We start from the raw sequence: 21,102 nt of genomic DNA, 5'->3' as shown, positions 1-21,102 counted from the left end.
GCCTTAAGAATAACTTTTAGGGGCGCCTGGGTGGCGCAGTCGGTTAAGCGTCCGACTTCAGCCAGGTCACGATCTCGCAGTCCGTGAGTTCGAGCCCCGCATCGGGCTCTGGGCTGATGGCTCAGAGCCTGGAGCCTGTTTCCGATTCTGTGTCTCCCTCGCTCTCTGCCCCTCCCCCGTTCATGCTTTGTCTCTCTCTGTCCCAAAAATAAATAAAAAACTTTGAAAAAAAAAAAAAAAAGAATAACTTTTAATTCCTAAAATTACATATTTGTATTAATGCTTTATACGAATGCTGAATTAACCTCCTACTTAGACTAATATTCTGCCATAAGGTCAGAATTTTTCTGGAATTTGCCTTCCCCCTGCCCTGGCTTCCTTTCTTCAGGGGAAAAATACAACCAGATATAAAGTAACTAGTTTGGGGGCACCTGGGTGGCTCAGTCGGTTGAGCGTCCGACTTCAGCTCAGGTCATGATCTCACAGTTTGTGGATTCAAGCCCCGTGTCGGGCTCTGTGCCGACAGCTCAGAGCGTGGAGCCCGTTTCAGATTCTGTGTCTCCCTCTCCCTGTCTGTCCTTCCCCTGCTCATGCTCTGTCTCTCAAAAATAAATAAACATTAAAAAAAATTTAAAGTAAATGAGTTTATATCTATAGACATCACTCAAGTTTTCACAACTGGTAAATATGATATTTTTCTTCAAGTCTCAAAATGCATTCAGAAAGTATCTGTCATGAAAGGATACCTCAAAGCCGTAGCTTTGATCTAAATATCAGTATTTGGGGTTTAAATATTATACCTAAAACCACTCTAAAGTGCCAGATTAATGACAATTTCCTAAAATCTTTATTAACTATGACCTTAAAGGTTTTACTTATTTTAATTTATAAATTCACTAATAAGAGGCCAAGGTCTGGTTAACATTAAAATCTTATGAAAACATACAGCAATCACAACACTGCCAGTATTATCAGTTATAAACACAGCCCATGATCTTTGTCAGTTTTTACGGCCATGTAGCAGATACTATAAATGTTACAAACATCTTAATTACACCCTTTCAACAAACCCAGAAGGCAGGCATTACTATCTTGTTTTAAAGGTGATGAAAATGAGAATGAAAGAGATTAAGTAACTACCTGAGGTCCTAAAACCAGGAAAAATTTGAATATAAGCCTGCGAGTCCAGAATACACCCTTATTCACTACCCAGAGACTACCTCCCAGGAAATTCCCACTTGACAGAAGTACATAGGGATGTTGTGGTGCCAGCTGGAAGGAATCAGGTGAGGGCTGGGTGGGGTGGTGTCATGTTTCGTATGAGGAGCACTCGTCAAATGTACGTAAAGTCTATGCGGTTCACCAGACGCCGACCCACTGACGTGCGAGCAGGATCGATACTCGCTAATAATCAGCAGTTTGATTGCTGCTGCCTTCTTGCAGTCAGGGTGCCAATGTGCCCCCCTCTTTGTCACATTTTGTTTTCCTTCTTATGGAGCGTTACGTGATACACTTATTCTACACTTACTTTAAAACCAACGCTGACATACAAAAACAAAGTGAAAACAAATGTTGATTTGGGAATGTCGTAAATCTCTCGAGCTAAATGGTCACAAGTCTTCTGCACTCAATAAAAGGGTCACGAACGACTGACTTGGAAATTACACGTGCAGCTTAATTCTCCAACTCCTTCCTCAGATAACAGGACAGAATGTTATCTGTTATTCATTCACCGCCACCTTCAGGTGGACCCTTTTTCTACCTGTCACAGACTGGTCCTTACGTGAAAAGGACCACGCAGGTCCTCTGCCTACTTGTATGGGTGTATTTAAATATATTCCACCGACACTCATTGAAGTGAAATTCGACTTGAATACACCGGAGAGTAAAGCTAAACGCTATTTAGGAAGTGCTTTTACTCCCCGTCTAGGACTTTGGGCAGGTTACGTAACCTCTTTGCGCCTCAATTAGCTCATCTAGAACACGGGAGTATGAAACGAAGGTAACCTTCCTCAAAGGAACGTTGAGGACTGAACACGGTAATACGTGTAGAGGGCTACGCATACGATGTGATACGTAGGAAGCCTTCAGTAAATGTTTCCGGTATTCATGTTGTTACTGAGCATGTGCATTTGTTTGGAAGCACTTCTGGCGCCGCACCGCGAGGCCGCTCCCCTGGGTGAGCCCCCGACCGACCACCCCTTCTCAGGCCGCCTAAAGGGTTCCTCCTCTTCTGCCCATTCATTAAACTGACCTGATCTATCTGGGCCTCTTCTCCCCTCAGTGCTTCCTACGTGGTCACATCTGCCACCGTGGCTTCCAGTGCCATTTTCGATGATGGTAAGAAAATCTGAACGCCTTATGTCCTAAACCGGACTCATTCTCTGCCCCCCCCCCCCCCTTCGCTCTTTCCCCTACGATCCACGTATCCTGGCGAATGGCGCAATCATTCGCCTAAACCAGAAATCTGGGCATCGGACATGTTTCCTTTTCCTTGCTCCCTCTCATATCCAGTCAGTCATTAAGGCCCATCGCTCTACCACCAAATATCACCAAAATATCTATCAAATCTACACTCTTCTCTCCATTTCCATTACCTCCTCTCCAGCATACAACCTCTTACCCTTATTGCAAAACCTCCTCACTCCATTCGCTAGCCAGCTGCCAGAGTGATTGCTCTCATCTGTCACTTGCTTACTTTAAACTCAAGGGCAGCCCACGGTTCTCAGGATAAGGTCTAAACTCTTTAACACACCCTCTACAGGTACCTAAGATTAAGGTTCCACCTACCTCTCGGCTGACCTCCAACTGCCCTCGCTCGGCAGCTTCACACCCCTCCGAAATGGCGCCTGTCCTCTGTGTTTACACATCTGCATGCTGGTCTCTGCTTCATCTCTCCGGACTCAACCGGTCTCCCACTCCTCTACTCCTACGCAAATTTTCTTACTGCGCCCTGAAATTCTCTCCACGGTAAACATCTTTCACCTATTCATTCACTGTATGCGTGGTCTTGCCTTATCTGAAACCTGGATCTCCGCTAAGGACTTCTGAAAGGGAGGTTACTCATTTTTTCCCGCCTCACTGCTGATTCCAGACCTTTTTTCTTCTAACCTCTTAACAAAAATTTCTGTTCCTTTGAGGCAAATGTCATCCGGCTAGGCCACTGTCTGTTTTTCCTTTAGCGGTCATCTACCAAAGTGCCCTCTCCCCATCTCTCGGTCACCCAAGGCTTCAGTAGCTGGTTCATGGTCCATCTCTCTGATCACACTCTCTCACATCCTTGAGAACTAATTCTTTTTTTTTTTTTTTTTTTTTAATTTTTTTCAACGTTTATTTATTTTTGGGACAGAGAGAGACAGAGCATGAACGGGGGAGGGGCAGAGAGGGAGGGAGACACAGAATCGGAAACAGGCTCCAGGCTCCGAGCCGTCAGCCCAGAGCCTGACGCGGGGCTCGAACTCCCGGACCGCGAGATCGTGACCTGGCTGAAGTCGGACGCCCAACCGACTGCGCCACCCAGGCGCCCCCCTTGAGAACTAATTCTTGAGATTCGAATTCCAGGACTATACCTAGAACCCCGAAATCACCCAGAACCGTTTCACCTCTGAAATCGTAAACCTCAGCACTTTACTCGTTGACTGCCAGCTCTGCTCTGCTCTGGGACTCCTACTAGAGCTGGCTTTCAACCTCACTGGCGGATCTCACTTCCCTGTTCCACTTTCTTCTTTTCATCTCCCCTTTCCTTTCTTTTGCAATTCGACTTTCTTCTCCATTATCTTGCTCAGATTCCATGGCTCCCTACTTAAACCCTCTTTCCCCTCAACAGCCTGAATTCCCTAGCCTGTGACCCTTCTCGTACCCATTCGCTCAGCAAAATCCTAACTCTAATACAGCTGTCCAACCTTTCAACTCCCACCTGTAGCCGGCAGGAGAATCGTCCCATCACTGCACTGACTGCTGACTATTCTTTCATGACCGACGCTATCTTCCGTCGGTCCCTCGAGGTCCCTTCTTCGATCCCTTGAGGTTTCCTAGGACTCTCTGGTTGGGTCTCTTTCCTAATCACAGAAGCTACCTTGAACCTTCTTTCTCCACACGTCCTACTTTATAAAAACAATCACAGCTATCCAAAACAACCTGCTTCAGGTTCTTGCCACTGAATTTGCAAAATCTGCACGAAACACCCACCTGTATACATCCTTTCTTACTGGTGCAATGGAAAAGCTGTGCACCCTGTGGAATGCTGATCCTCCCATTGGTGCTCTGAAGACAATCCCTTCTCTCCCATTTTCCAGGAGTCTGTCCCACTCATACTTCCTTTCTCTCATTTCCTATCTCTCCCTCTCATCAACAGGAAACGTGCTCAAGTCTCCTGGTCTAACATGAACCAACATTCCCTGGGTCTGTCTCCGTCCCCAGCTACTGCCCTCTAATTCCTTTTGTTCACACCCAGGTCTCTCAAGTGGTCTGAACTTAATTTTCTCTTCCCCTAACACTTTCTCCTCTTGGCTTCTGTGTTAACATCAGCTTGATTCTCTTTCACGTCTTTGATCGCTCTGCCCTAGTCTCTTCCTTGGGCACTGCTTCCTCTTCCACTGCCTTAAATGTTGGTATTCCGCTGGATCTCTCTGAGGCCTTCTCTTCTCACTTCAGATACCCGGCCCCGTTCCTCCTCCCCAGACTTTAATTAAAATTGTAATTGCTCAGAGAGTTTGCGAAAATTATTTCTTACCTGATGAGTATTTTATTATTTAAAAACATCTATTAAAGAACATGGTATTAAAACATTTTCTATGTAGATTCTCTACTGTATGCAGACCTCACAACTTAATTCCTTAATAATACCCCAGTTAAATCAAACACATAAATAGAAAATTTTTTTAATAATTCTTTTTCTTTTTTAATGTTTATTTGTTTTTGAGAGAGAGAGAGAGAGAGAGAGAGAGAGCATGAGTAGGGAAGGGGCAGAGAGAGAGAGGGAGACACAGAATCTGAAGCAGGCTCCAGGCTCCGAGCTGTCACCACAGAGCCTGACGTGGGGCTTGAACTCATGAACCGTGAGATCATGACTTGAGCCAAAGTCAGGCACTCAATCAACTGAGCCACCCAGGCACCCCAAACACATAAACAGAAATTTAACAACAAATCAAAATTACCTTTATCGCCAAGGTCTCTAAAAAAGGTTGATCCACGACAAGCTGGTTGGGTTCCTGCCAGTATATCCTCGATATCCTTTGAATACACATTAAAATCTTTAAGTTTACCTTATAAAAGTACATTTTCTATGTCACCAAAAAACAAACGAAAAGAAATAAAGAAAGAACTTTCTCCCACACATACTACTTACCTTTTTGGTCAGCTTCTTCACTGAAGTTTTACCTATAGCAAAAAAGAAACATTATTTAGTATCCATATTACTTGGTAAAACTCAACTTCCACTAACAAAGAAAATCATTTAAAAGACAAAATAAACAACTAAATATTTGTTAAAAAAAAAATTGTCAATTTTGCTAATATCCTTATATCAAAGTTGTGAGCTGAGGAATTCCAAGTCTAAACACAAAGATACGTGGTTCTTGTAAGACCTAGTTTTCAATTTCACTCACCCTACTTCAGACATGTAAAATCTTATCACCATTTTTTTACTTCTCTTAGTTGTCTGTATCATAAATAAATTCTTGCCAAAGATGATTTAAAAATTCTTTTGGCATTCACTGATTAAAAACATACGCATTTATGTTTTAGAAAGCTACCTGTTTGAACCCTGAAAAGTTCTCTAAAGTTTACAGCTCTTCAGTCAATTTAAAAGTCTAGCCAACATGACTATCCATTCTAAAGTAATGTTATTTTTAACAGTTTCCAATTGGATCCCAGAGAATTAAAATTCTTGGGGCCCCTATGTGGCTCAGTTGGTTGAGCATCTGGCTCTTGATTTCAGCTCAAGTCGTAATCCCAGGGACGTGGGACTGAGCTCCGAGTTGGGGGCTCCGTGCTCCAAGCGTGAGCCTGCTTAAGATTCTCTCTCTTTCCCTCTCTTCTTCTGCCCCTCTCCTCTGCTCTCTCTCTCTAAAATTAAACAAACAAAAAAAAAAACCCCAAAATTCTTTCAGGTGGTTAGCCATCTTTTTTACTGCTCACGGCATTTTCCTCTGACCCACTATAATTCTAAAGCAATCAGTTGCTTCTTTTGTTGAGACTTACTCTGATGACAGCCTCAAGTCATCTATACATCTGGAATACTGAAAAATGTTCTCCAGTACTTTGTTTCCTGCATAAGCCATGTGCATCACAAACTCCCCCTTCTGCTCTCAAGATTATCTTATCTATGAGGTTCCCTCAGTACAATGAAACGGTCTATGAAAGTTTAGGTGACGGGTTAAATAAAAAAATAAATATTTTTACACGTGCCTTTTCTGTAGCGTGGGATGCTTAATTTGGACTATAAATCTACTGGGGATGAATTCTATCATTTGGCATTAATAAACCATCAAGATTTTAGCTTTGCACTATTAATAAAGACAGTAGCTGTGAATATGACGGTCTCATTTTTAGAAACATCTATGACCATGTTTATAAACGTAGATGTTACTATTCTGGGATAATTTTAAACTATTACGTGTTACCCAATGACAAAGAACCCTAGATTCTAATATTAGGTGCTAATATACCATTAGATTATCAAATAGACAAAACTTATCATTTAATTTACAAACCTAAGGGTTTGTGTGAATGTGTGGTAATACAATGCCGATAACAAACCCCAGAAAACAATGTAATACGTGTATTTTATCTGCCTCTGCTATATTCTATTAAAAAAAGAAACTGATCATGATTCACTTACCTTATATTGTTTTTAAAGTCATATTCACATTTATTCATTACTATGGGCAGTTTTATTTTTAGACAATTAAGGTTAGTCCCCAAAAAGACTAATCCTTGTACCCAACTGAAAATGTATTCTAGGAAGTAATAAACGACATCTTGAAGGTGACAATACGGATGGTTTCTAAGTAATAAGACTATGTCTAAAGGGTCTTATATTTGCTTCATAGCTAGATTTTTTTTCTTTTTTTGGTCTTTTAAAATCTTTGTTGTTAAAAAAATGCTCTACTTGAAACCTAGTGAGGAAAGAAGGTAGCATTTGCTTCCCTGCATCTAGAAGTCTTGATGTCAACAGCTAAGTCGGTAAAATTCAGTACTAGATGGAAAAATACAACAATAAAGTCATGAACCAATTGATAATATATTGGTAATATAACACCAGAATCACAGGTAAGAACTAAATTCTACAACCTATCAAGGCAGATTCCATCTCTGTCCTTTCCTTAATGTAGCCCACTGATTAGCATTTAAATATTTATTGAATGAATAACTGAATAAGAATTAGAAATGATTCCAGAATGTCTTCTTATTCAGATCCTTGCCTTTCAGTGGTTAATAAACTATAATCCTCATTTTACAAATGAGACAAATAAGGCCTACTGATGTGCAAAAGGAATTAGGTCACAATATGGGCAATGAAGGGTTTCTCACCCAGGATTTTCAAAAACTGGTGTTAGATGCCTCGAGCGCTATTAAAGTAGTAATTGGGAACCTGTGGACCACTCTCAACATGTCAGGAAATTTCACAGAACTGAATGATTGAGCATGAGGTGGCTAGAGGAGCAACACTGGCTATTTTGTGTGGATTACAAGTTCTGCTTGGTATTTGAATAGGCATTTGATTACACAAAATGGAGAAACCATGTACCTAATGAACATCTCTTGTAAAAAAACATTTTTTAATGGAATCAATAATTAGAAAATGACATGTTAGCTGCCAAAAAGGGATCACTCTCTTACATCAAACTCATTTTTAGATTAAAAAAAAAAAAAAAAAAAAGCCAGAGCTACCGGGGGTGAATGCCTAATCTCTTTTGTTTCCTCTTTCTCCAACTTAATAAACTTTTCCTTGAGTAAGAGAAGGGGTTGTGGTGCTTCAAACCCAGCACGCTCTGGCAGGTCTCTCCAGCAGGGGGATGTCTCGCCCAGGTACGCCCCCTTGTATATCACCTGTTCATATGCTGTACCAACGAGGAGACCAGAGATCAAAGTAAGAGGTCCATGGTCTGATCTGTAGTATGATGAGCCATGACCTTTATTCTTCTGACAGCAATTATAACATCAGGACATATTTATTTTTTTTTTTTTTTTTTTTTTTTATATATGAAATTTATTGTCAAATTGGTTTCCATACAACACCCAGTGCTCATCCCAAAAGGTGCCCTCCTCAGTACCCATCACCCACCCTCTCCTCCCTCCCACCCCCCATCAACCCTTAGTTTGTTCTCAGTTCTCAACAGTCTCTTATGCTTTGGCTCTCTCCCACTCTAACCTCTTTTTTTTTTTTTTTTTTTTTCCCCTCCCCCATGGGTTTCTCTTGAGTTTCTCAGGATCCACATAAGAGTGAAACCATATGGTATCTGTCTTTCTCTGTATGGCTTATTTCACTTAGCATCACACTCTCCAGTTCCATCCACGTTGCTACAAAAGGCCATATTTCATTTTTTCTCATTGCCACGTAGTACTCCATTGTGTATATAAACCACAATTTCTTTATCCATTCATCAGTTGATGGACATTTAGGCTCTTTCCATAATTTGGCTATTGTTGAGAGTGCTGCTATGAACATTGGGGTACAAGTGCCCCTATGCATCAGTACTCCTGTAGGACATATTTATTAAATAAACCCAAATATATTTGGACACATTTTTCTATTTAAGAATAAGGAATAAAATCCATCTGTAAATAATCTAATTTTCCTTCAGGTTTTTCTGATTTTTTTTTTTTTTGGATCTGTTTTTTGGAGGGAGGGGAAAATTCCTGCTTTTCTTTAATTATTTCTACCTTCACACACATAAAAAACCCAGTCTTACTATATCATCGCTATTCCATATACCCTCATGTAGTCATATGTGGAAATAACAGAATGGGGGAAAACAGCAACAAAGGTAGGTCTAGAGTTGAGACTGCAATGTTTTACTATATGAGCATGAAGAATGGAAAATACATTGTGGCTTTCTTGGCAGGGGAAAGCACAGATCTTGAAGATCTATGAAGCACCGTGATGGAATTCTGGCTCAGGAAGTAGAATGTTTTTAAAGGTCTCCACTTCTCCTAGAGATTCCACCATGTGGCTTTCACCGTTTACAGAGGATTTCTGAAGTAAAAATAGGGAACAAGCACATCTTGTTACAGGCAAACAGCCATTTTAATACTTAAAATAAGTAAAACTACATTCATACACACTAAGTACCGTTACCGGCCAAACGCTAGCCAAAATAGCGTTATTTGATGACTGTAACTGTAAAAACATTATTCGTGGTATCTAATTCCATTTCATTTTGCTGGAAGTAAGTGGGCTTTCGACACATAGAAATTAGACAACAGAGACACTGCCATCGTATCTTTTGCATGAATATATGGAACACCTTGGCATCGATGTTAGAATTAGAACACGGCAGGACTAGTTACTCCAATACTTGCTTGAATCCAGTCACGGCTAATATGGAAACCGAGGCAGAAAATGACACATTAGCAAAACAATTAAACTTCCTAATATCAGTAATAAAAAGTGAAAACTGGAGGAAAAAAAGGAGGGCCAATTAAATGGTGTCATTTTCCTTGAACAGAGCACGTGATTTGCTTACTTCTGCTGGAATAAATACAGGAATAGATACCCTCTGGTTGGTATTTCTTCTAGAGGGAGACAAATGGTGATCTCCTGAGAGGTCTAAAACTGGCCTACTTGTCAACTTTGCCAAACTGCTCTTCAAATACATTTAAATTGGTTTTGAAGGGGAAAAAAGGTGACTCTTTTTTTGCAACCTCAAGTAGTGTGAAATAATAAGAACTACATTATAAACAGCAAATTATTTAATTCCAGTTTAAAAGCTGATGTAGGGGCATCTGGGTGGCTCAGTCGGTTGAGCGGCCAACTTCGGCTCAGGTCATGATCTCACCGTTCGTGGGTTCGAGCCCCGCTTCGGGCTCTGTGCTGACAGCTCGGAGCCTGGAGCCTGCTTCAGATTCTGTGTCTCCCTCTTTCTCTGTCCCTCCCCCTCTTGTGCTCTGTCTCTCTTCCTCTCAAAAATAAATAAACATAAAAAAAAACTTAAAAAAAAAGCTGATGTAAAGGGGGAAATACAGCAGCTAAGAAACTAAAGGGGAGAGGGGAAGATATGGAAAGCTTCTCCAAATAAGAAATGCTGACATTAACATCTGAAGGATTAGCATGAATCAGCTCAGTACTGAGGCCCGGAGAGTTGGGAGCTCTAGGAACAGGGAGGAGAGCCAGCCAGTCACTTCTATTGTGATGAGGAGGGAGGAGAGGGGCAGTGTCATGCAAGTAGTTTTGGTGGCAGGAAGCCTCAGCAACTGCTATCTAAAGACTTTGATCTTCTCTTTGAGTAAGTGACCAGGTAGTTTGCTAGAACACGTAGGAAAAAGTGTAAGAAACAGCATGTGTGCATCAGAGATTGCTAGAAGAAAGAAAAGCAACAGACTTTTGTATAGGGAGGCTATATCCTGGGGCCCTGATAAGTCACTTATTTTAGTAGTTTTATTTGTAAATGCTTTTGTAATTGTCTACGTAGATAATCATGTCTCTGAACAAAGACAGCGTTAGCTCTTCCTTTTAAACCTGTAGGTCTCCTTTCTTTTTCTGGCCTTTCGGCACCGGCTAGGACTTCCGGTACAGTGTTGAATACGAGTGGCGGAGTGGACAGCCTTGCCTCGTTCTTGACCTTTGGGGCAAAGCGGTCAACCCTTCACCACTAAAAGTGATCGTAGCAACTGGCTTCATGTCCATATGGCATTTTGGGATCTAGCCTCAAAAGTGCCATACTGTCACTTCCACACATGTTCTGTGAATTGAGGCAAGGGGAGGGGACACAGGCTCCACCTCTTGATGGCAAAGCTGTGGAAGACCATATGGGAACAGAAATACTGTTGCAGCCATTTTTGGAAACACAATCTGCCACAGCATCTTGACCAATTTATCACCTATGTGCAATCTGAGCTGTGTTCTTCACTAAAGGAAATTCTATCCAGTCTTCTCATACCCTCTGGTAAGTACTGAGCACTCTTAGCCCCACTGACCTCTCCACTGAAACTTTAACACTGAAGACAGTCTATTACCCAGACTCTTAGGCTGTAAATTCCACGAACACAATAACACTATCTGTTTTATTCACCACTATATCCCAACATCCAACACAGTGCTTGTGGGCTTTAAACCTGTTCTTCTCACACGGGAAAATGCATACTCACCGGTTGGGGGTGAGTTGGTGATGAGCCAGGGGGCATGGAGGTCTCAAGTTACTTGCCATCATGCAGTCTGACAACTAAGGGAATCCTTATTGGGCTCCATTTTAGGCGTGCATGTGTTTGTAAGAAAGCGCAGGGTAGAAATGTTTATGTGTGTAGAGCAACCAATTGGAAAAAATTTGATACTTTTGTATAGTGTTCAAATGCTGTTAGAGTAGATTACACTTAGAGCCCTGGTCTACACAGGTACTGACCTCATGTTTAACTGGAAGAATGAGAATAAGACTTCTTTTCTTAGTGAGTCTTAGAAGCCTAACACAGCAGTTATTTTTTGGAAAATGAATTTATCATCAATCTGTGCTTTTAAAACGTTTGATCATATAAAAACCAAGCTACTTCCTATGAATCAATTCACTTTTCTACTAGAATTGCACTAGATGGGTGTTTTGATTTACATATCTGTTAGACCCACAAGGAGTTCTCTGGTATTAAAAAAGCACTTAGGGTCTTGTTTTTATTATTTTAGTGTCTCCATTTATGTTTTATTTTAAAAAATATTTATTTGAGAGACAGCATGTGTGTGCACACGCTCAAGGGAGGGGCAGAGAGAGAGAATGCCAAGCAGGGTCTGTGCTGTCAGCACAGAGCCTGACGTGGGTCTTGATCCCATGAAGATCATGACTTGAGCTGAAAGCAAGAGCTGGTTTAACCAAATGAGCCACCCAAGTGCCCTTCCATTTACGTTTTCTAAACTTTAATAATTTTAATATTAATACTTAAAAATTTTTTTTCAACATTTATTTATCATTGAGAGAGAGGGAGAGAGAGAGAGAGACAGAGCATGAGATGGGAGGGGCAGAGAGAGGGGGAGACACAGAATCCAGAATTCTGAGCTGTCAGCACAGAACCCTACGCGGGGCTCAAACCCACGAACCATGAGCTCATGACCTGAGCTGAAGTCGGACGCTTAACCGACTGAACCACCCAGGTGCCCCAATATTAATACTTTCAACTGGGTACAAGGATTGCATTTTATACATGTATTTTGTAAACCTTGATTATGATATATTTCATATACCACAAAATCCATCCATTTAGGCTGCACAGTTCGATAGTTTTGTGTACGCACAGAGTTGTATAGTCATCAATCACCACAATCTAATTTCAGAACATGACATCACCCGAAAACAATGTAAAACCACTGGCAGTCACTGCTCTGCCCCCATTCCTAGGCAACCACCAATCTACTTTCTGTCCCTACAGATCTGCCTATTCTGGACATCTCATAAAAATGGATCGTATGAAACGTGGCCTTTTGTGGCTGTCTTCTTCAATTTAGCATGACGTTCCCTAAGTTCATGCATGTTGTAGCAGCTTGCATCAGTACTTCACTTTTTTCAAAGAGCTGGATAATACTCCACTGTATGAATATGCTATATTTTGCGGATCCATTCATCTGTTGGTAGGCATTTAGTTTGTTTCTGGTTTTTGGCTAAACCAGACAAAGTTTGGTTGGACAAGTTTTTGTGTAGAGGCACATTTTTACTTCTTGGATGGTACACCTAGGAGTGGAACTGCTGGGTCATATAGTAACTCTATGTTTAACATTTTGAGGAACTGCTGAATTGTTTTCCAAAGTTCTACCGGTTCACATTCCCATAAGCAATATGTTAGGGTTCTAATTTCACCACATCCTTGTCAACGCTTTTTATTGTCTGTCAAAGACTGGTATTTAAACACAAGAAATTTGAAGCATAAACTTGAAACTAAGGGAAATTTGGAATATCTTGAAATCATAATGGACTATGTCAACAATGAATGTACATGGGTTTGAACTGTGAATGTATGTTCTCTTCCTTATGATTTTCTTAACATTTTCTTTTCTCTACCTTACTTTATTATAAGAATACAGTGTATAATATGTGTAACATACAAAATATATGTTATTAAACTGTTTATATTATCAGTAAGGCTATTAGTAGTTGAGTTACTGGGGAGTCGCAAGCTCTATGTGGATTTCTGACTGCATGGGGGTACGCACCCCAATCCCTATATTGTTTAAGGATCAATTGTACTAGCGAAGACCTACTTCAAGTACAACTAATAAACTGAAACTAAGGGTAAGCTGTAGTCAATTTGAAAAGCATAAGATAGACTAAGAAGTTCTGTCTTCTAAACTAGCTGGCTCAGTGAGAAGAGCAAGTGATTCTTGGTCTTGGGGTCATGAGTTCGAGCCCCATGCTGGGTGTAGAGATTACTTAAAAACGAATAAGTATGTTAAAAAATACTTCAGAAAATAAAATGTAGGTTCTATTAGTGGGGAGATGTGACTGAGCCTAAACCTTATTGTCTCTTAAGAAAACCTGTAGAAACAACTATATAGAATTCTTTTTAGTCACCCAAGAGCATTTCAAAAAGCAATGATGAAACATTTCCAGAAGAACATCCCTACTTTTTTCACTGAAAATGAAAGAAGCTGGTGCAAAGACTTCTTTAGGGAAACGACCTTTTCAACAAATGGTGCTGGGACAACTGGATGGATACTCAAATGCAAAAGGACGCATATGGCCCCTACCTCTTACCATATACAAAAGTTAACTCAATGGATCATAGATCTAAACAGAAGAACTAAAACTATACGAACTTTTACAAGAGGTGAAATTCTTCATGAACCCAGATTAGCTCACAGATTCTTTAACGGACACCTACAGCACAAGCAACCAAGGGGATCCTGGGTGGCTCAGGCGGTTGTGTCGACTTCGGTTCAGGTCATGATCTCGCGGTTCGTGGGTTCGAGCCCTGCGTCGGACTCTGTGCTGACAGCTCGGAGCCTGGAGCCTGCTTCCCATTCTGTGTCTCCCTCTCTCTCTGTCCTTCCCCTGCTCATGCGTGCTCTCTCTCTCAAAAATAAATATTTAAAACTAATTTAAAAAACCAAACAAACAAGCAACTAAAGGAAAGAAAATGGATCAACTGGACTTCAACAAGATTAAGACCTTGTGTGTCAAAGGAGACTATCAAAAAAGGGAAAAGACAGCATCCAGAACGGGAGAACATTACTGGAAATAATTTATCTGGTAACGGTCTAATATTCAGAATATATAAAAAACTCTTACAACTCCATAATAAAAACCTAAATAAGCCCGGTAAAAATGGGTAAAAAATATGAAGATATTTTTCCAAAGAAGATGTTCCAGTGGCCAACACGTACACAAATAGATGCTCGATATGACCGTTCATCAGGAAAATGCAAATTGGTACCACAAGATAACACTTCACGCGCACTAGGATGGCGATCATAAAAAAACAAACATTGGAAAATAACAAGTTTGGGGGAGGGTATAGAGAGATGGAACCCTCACACGCTGCTAGCGGGAATGTAGAAACGGTGCGGACTCGGGGGAAGAGTTTGACCGTTCCTCAAAAAGCTCGACAGAATCACCACACGACCCAGCATTCCGCTCCTAAGTGTACACCCAAGAGAAGTGGGAACACGTTCGTACAAAAGCCTGCACGTGAATGTCAGGGAAGTGTTTGCTTATCTGCGGTAACCAAAAAGTTGAAACCACCACCAAGTGACAGATGACAAAACAGGAACAGTATGTCCATAAACTAGAATATGTTCAGCCGTTTAAGAAACGAAGTAATACATGCTATAACATAATGAGTCTTGAGAACATTATGCTAACTGAAAGAAGTCAGACACAAAAGGACAAATACCGTATGATTCCACTCATAAGAGGTATCCAGAATAGGCAAATTCATAGAGACAGGAAGTAGATCAGGAATATAACAAAGGTAAGTAGAGAGAGGGAGAAAGTATTACTGATTGATCCCACAGCCCTATCCCAGACCTTCAGAATCATCATCAGGGGAGGCCGGAAAGAGCTTGAGATTTTTAACAAGTGCTCCAAGTGAATGTATTATGAAGCAAGTTTGGAAAATCCTGTTATCGCATTTGATTAGAAAGAATGAAATTATACCTAATTTGATAGAGTTGAAAACGATCTCCGAGACTAGCCCCAAATTAATACCTATGATAGTGGCAAAAATAAAAACTATATATATATATATTTTTTTTAATTTTTTTTAATGTTTATTTATCTTAGAGAGAGAGAGAGACAGAGAGAGAGAGATCTCTTTGACAGAGCATGAGTGGGGAAAGGGCAGAGAGAGAGGGAGACCCAGGATCCGAAGCAGGCTCCAGGCTCTGAGCTGTCAGCACAGAGCCCTAGGCGGGGCTCGAACTCACAGACCGTGAGATCATGACCTGAGCCGAAGTCAGACGCTCAACCGACTGAGCCATCCAGGTGCCCCAAGAACTATATATTTTAACTATAGCCATTTTAAAATTTAAGATCCATTTGTGGAATTTCAAAAGTCCAAGATAAATACACAAAGACATGGGCTCACACAAGCAACCCTGGCACATGCACCACAATAAACTGCCAACAGGTTAAGCTGAATTTGGTTTATTTATTTATTTGCAAATAGTCTATGTTGTAAGTATATACAAAGGCCCTCAATATATGGAGGTAAGGAACAGTCAGGACCAGTATGGGGCAAGCTTCCTGTGGTATCTTTCTACTGCTGGCCTTACTCCTCTCTTCCCAGACACTCCCTGACATCTCTTCTGTGACTCCTTTTTGTTTACACTTGGCTTTTAGTAATAGAGGATTAAGCTGTGACTTTATTCTTAAGGGGATTTATATTATAAAAAGGCTTCTGGTTGTGGGAAAAAACTTTTTTAAGAATTAAGCTAAAATCAGTCCAACAAGTGGTGGAACAGATATTTTTTATGGGGTAGCGGCAGCACTGATTTCCCTCCAATATTATTACCAATAATTATTATAAACTGTAGCTGCATAAATAAGAGATACAAATACCTGCCTTCTCTTGGGAAAGAGTTCTCACGGTAAAATGCACTCTATTACCTCAGCCCAGACACTTTTGGTTTTCCAAAGCTACATAAATTCATTAATGTTTGGTTTTCAGTTTTTAACCACTTAAACTTAAGCAGAGTTACAACTAAAAATACTTATTGTGCCCCCCCGCCCCAATTTTGGGAATAATGCTTGTTGTAAAATCTTTAAAAGATATGGAAAAGAATGAAAGAATTAAAATCCTTCACACTCCGAGAACGCAGACGCAACAACTGCCCCGATGCTTTGCATCTTCCCTAATAAGAGTAACAATTACAGGAAGTGGCTAAAATTTCAGAGCCCCCCACGTGCCAGAACTCAGTGCTCTACTTGTATCACGTTACCGAATCTTCACCCCTGAAGGGAGGTGCTGCTGGCATTCCCGTTTCAGTGACGAGGCAATGGAGGTTGGGAGACCCACTACGTCCAGGGGGCAGGGGCAGCGTCCCAACTCAGCACGCATGCTCTCAAGTGTGCTGCTCTCTTTCCATCTCCGTATGCCGACTCCATCCATGCCTGGAGCCCCTGGGCCCTACGATCTGTTTGATGCCGCCACCGTTGCATTGTTCCTTTTGCCTGCTGGTGTTGTAATTTCCCACCTGGCTCAGTTTCCACGTCCGACCAGTGCAATCATTTCCTTGCTTCTATTTCACGTTGTCACATGCTCTTGGCCGACCCCAACCCTGGTCAGAGCCAACTCCCTGCCTTTTCCGTCCCAACACTTGTCCAATGAACATGGAGAAAAGTAACTACAATCACGTTGATTAGACTCACTTAAAATTCGTAAGTAGTGACCTCCACTGGGATTACAATAAGGCTATTGGCGATCATGTTACATTTCTCAATCCTTACGATCAAACCTGACTGTTTTAGAAGACAACTCTGGCAAATCTCCAACACCCCACCCCCTTCTTCACTCTCAGCCGATGACATGGATTCTTGATTCACCGAGAAAGAGAAACAGAACTTGCATGAGCTCCCACCATGCCGTGTGCCTTTTCCAAGGCCAAGCTTCCGTGGTGTTATTAGTCTCTTTCCCCTCCTACTTTCTCAAAGACTTTGTCCTGGAAACTCTCTCTTTGCTGCACTGTCAAGTTTTCCTCTCTCATCTGTCAACGTAGAAACTTTTGTTTTTCCTGTCTTAAAAAAATCCTCTCTTGATCTCACTTCCACTGCCATCTACTGCCTCAAACTTCTCTTTCCTTTTATGCCAAACCCCTCACTGTCTATTTTCGTTTTTTTCCACTTTCTCTTTTCCCATTCCCATTAAAAGCAACTCTAGCTAGGCTTTTTTTCACACCACTGCACAAAACTGCACCTATGAAAAGCCACCAATAAACCCTCATGTTGCCAAATCCAATGTTCAATCCATTCATTTACTTGTTTTTTAACTGAAGTATAGCTGGCAATCAATACTATATTAGTGTCACATGTACAACATAGTGACTCCACATTTAACACATGACGAAATTCTGACCACAAAGGTAGCTACAACCATCCTTCACCATACAAAGTTATTACAATATCTTATTTTTATAATTTTTTCAATGTTTATTTATTTTTGAGAGAGAGACAGAGCATGAGTGGGCGAGGAGCAGAGAGAGAGGGAGACACAGAATCCGAAACAGGCTCCAGGCTCCGAGCTGTCAGCACAGAGCCCGACGCGGGGCTTGAATTCATGAACTGCGAGATCATGACCTGAGCCAAAGTCAGATGCTAAACTGACTGAGCCACCCAGGCGCCCCTCACTTGTTTAGGTTTTTAGATTCCACATATAAGTGAAATCATTTGGTACTTGTCTTTCTCTGGCTTATGTCACTTAGCCTAACACCTTCTAGGTCCATCAATGTTGTAAGATTGCAAATTGCAAGATTTCATTTTTTATGGCTAAGTAATATTCCACTGCGGTATAAGATATAGGCTCCCCCCGCCTTTTTTATTTGAGTATAGTGATACACAATGTTACATTAGTTTCAAGTGAACCACATAGAGATTTGACAGGTTTACACATTATGCTATGTTCCCAAGATACACTGCATCACTATCCATTCATCCACTGATGGACATGTGGGTTGCTTCCGTATCTTGGCAGTTGTAAATGATGCCGCTACGAACACAGGGGTGCATATACTTTTTCAAATTGGTGTTTTCATTTTCTTCAGGTAAATATCCAGAAGTGAAATTACTGGATCATATGGTATTTCTACTTTTAATGTTTTGAGTAACACCATACTGCTTTCCATAGTGGCTGTACCAATTTGCATTCCTACCAATAGTGCACAAGGGATCCCTCTTCTCCACATCCTTCCCGTGAACACTTACATTTCTTACCTTTTTGACACTAACCATTCTGACAGGTGTAACGTGCTATGTCACTGTGGTTTTGATTTGCATTTCTCTGGTGATTAGTGATGTTGAGCATCACATGTGTCTGTTGGCCATACGGTTTTCTTTTTTTTAAATGTCTATTCTGACCCTCGACCCATTTTTAAATCAGATTGGGCTTTTTGGTGTTGAGTTGTATGAGAGATTTATATATTTTGGATATTAACCTGTTATCAGATACATCATTTGCAAATATCTTTCCCATTCAGTAGGTTGTCTTTTCATTTTGTTGATAGTTTCCCTGCCATGCAAAAGCTTTTGCGTTTGCTGTGGTTCCAACTGTTCATTATAATTTTTGTTGTCTTTGCCTGAGGAGACAGATCCAAAACAATATTGTTAAGACCAATGTCCAAAAGCTTATCACCTATGTTTTCTTTAGGAGTTTTATGGCTTCGGGTCTCACATTTAGGTCTTTAATCCATGTTAGTTAATCTCTTAGCTTCAAATAACACTAATTTACTGAAAAGTCTTAAATTTACACTGTTGGTTCAATTCTCTTTCTTGTGTATCTAACTGCTTACCTAATCTCTTCTCTTGTTAATGAACACCTGCTATATGTCAAGTACTTTTCTGGGCATTTGGTCTGTGTCACTGAGCACAGGAGACAAAAATCCCGGCTCCCAGGGAACAGGCATTCTAGGGGTGGAAGACAGACAGTAAACCTAGAAAATAAATAAATTAGATATAGTATACATTAGATCATGATAAGTGTTATGAGAAAAACCTGAACAAGGTAAGAGGGATTAAAAGTGCAGCAAAATGAATGAGTGTGTGCGTGTGTGTGTGCGCGTGTGTGTGTGAGACTACAGTTCTTCACTGAGAAGGTAATTTTAGCAAAGAGGGAAGGGATTAACGAAGAGATATCTGGACAATGTGTTGCAGGCAAAGGGAACATCCAGTGTAAAGGCCCTAGATGGGACAGGTTTGTTGTGTCTGATGGGAAGCAAGGTGGCCGTGGGGCTGGAAAGAGCTAAGAAGAGAATAACAGGAGTTTAAGGTCAGAGAGGTGACGGTGGTGGGCAGATAACTTTATAAAATACTTTAATGTCATCTTTAATTCAGCTCTGTGTATCTGTCTAACTTGGATTAATGAGAAACAGAAGGGCAGTAGATAGCATGCTTATGTCTAGTCTTTGGAGAAAGGGCTAAAAATTTATGTTGTAGGTCTTGAGGATTTGGACAGCCCCCTCCTTCACTGCTGTCTGGGCTGGCTTTTTAGCAAACTTTCCTATATTTCCATGGCAAAGCCTGCAAATGAGGTTAAAAAAGAAATTGCCAATCTTAGCACATCCTTCATCCACTTCTGTGCCTCCTGCCTTAGTTCGGTCAGCTAAATAAAAATGCAGCTCTGTCTGAATAAATGAATTCAAATAAAGTGTCCTAAACAAAATTTATAAGGTAGACAGATACTGTGCAACATTCCGTATGTGCTATTATAACAGCATTTGTTCTAAGGCATTATATAAATATGTTAAAGAATCATATAATATGTAGGGGTGCCTGGATGGCTCAGTTGGTTAAGTGTCCGACTTCGGCTCAGGTCATGATCTCACGGCACCCGAGTTCGAACACTGTGTTGTGCTCTGTGCGGACAGCTCAGAGCCTGGAGCCTGCTTTGTGTCTCCTCTGCTCTCTGCCCCTCCCCCACTCACACTCAGTCAGTCTCTCTCTCTCTCTCTCTCTCCCTCAAAAATAAACATTAAAAAAAGAATCATATAATAGGTATAAGATATACATTATATGATAACAGAACAATACATTCGATTAAGCATGCTGGCCATTAAGGCAAAAGGAAAAGTACGCGTGACCACAAAATTTTCATTTTCTAACATAACACAACGTTCTAACAGTATAAAGACATATTATGGTAATCATAAACACATTTTCAGCAACGTTTTTAATTATGAAGATGCCAAAATTAATTCACTAAAATTATAATGTATGAGGAATACACCAAGTATCATATTCTACTAAAACAAGCAGCCTGATCAAACTACCAGGAGAAAAAGTCATATGAAATTTGGCTATTTTCTCCAAATAAAGCTTAAGTGAATTTCTCATGGCAGTATTGCTGCTTTGTTATAAACACAGCTTTATTATGAAACAGTTGGTTGTTAAGTTGCTTTGCATGACTAAGCAAAGAGCACAACACAGAGGAGAGACATAGGCACCAGCCAGAGCAACAAGGGCTGAGTGTTAAGCTAAAAGTTGTGGGAAACGGTAAATAATTTTAAGTGGGAGTGTGAAAGGATGGGTTGTTAGTACGGGGAAAAAAGAAGCCTAAACTGAAGGAAAGGCAGCCATTGCAATAATCCAGGGAGAAGTGCTGACAGCCTAAACTAAAGCAAAGGAAATAAGAAAAGGACAGACACAAGAGAAATTAAGGAGGCAGAATGAGCAGGTCTTGGTGATGGGCTGCGTATAAAAATGAGAGAGATCCGGATGTCTGTGAAAACTCCCAAAAGACTGAGTGGCTCAGGGAGGTGAT

The 21,102-nt window shown here is 40.8% G+C and overlaps 1 protein-coding gene across 1 annotated transcript in view; it reads right to left on the bottom strand.

Annotated features, from left to right (window-relative positions):
- MICU2 (mitochondrial calcium uptake 2) overlaps positions 1-21,102 on the bottom strand; it is a 143,538-nt gene that overhangs the window by 74,738 nt on the left and 47,698 nt on the right. Inside the window, exons 3-4 of the mRNA XM_025924896.2 lie at positions 5,348-5,379; positions 5,157-5,232 (exon numbers count right to left, since the gene is read on the bottom strand). Of these exons, the coding sequence (XP_025780681.1) occupies positions 5,157-5,232; positions 5,348-5,379 (108 nt within the window). The remainder of the gene's footprint in view (positions 1-5,156; positions 5,233-5,347; positions 5,380-21,102) is intronic.

The sequence above is a fragment of the Puma concolor genome, chromosome A1, assembly GCF_028749965.1.
Source record: "Puma concolor isolate L17-30 chromosome A1, mPumCon1.1.hap2, whole genome shotgun sequence".
Taxonomy (NCBI): Eukaryota; Metazoa; Chordata; class Mammalia; order Carnivora; family Felidae; genus Puma; species Puma concolor.
Note: the sequence above shows the minus strand (reverse complement) of the source record. Positions and strands in the feature narration are given on the sequence as shown.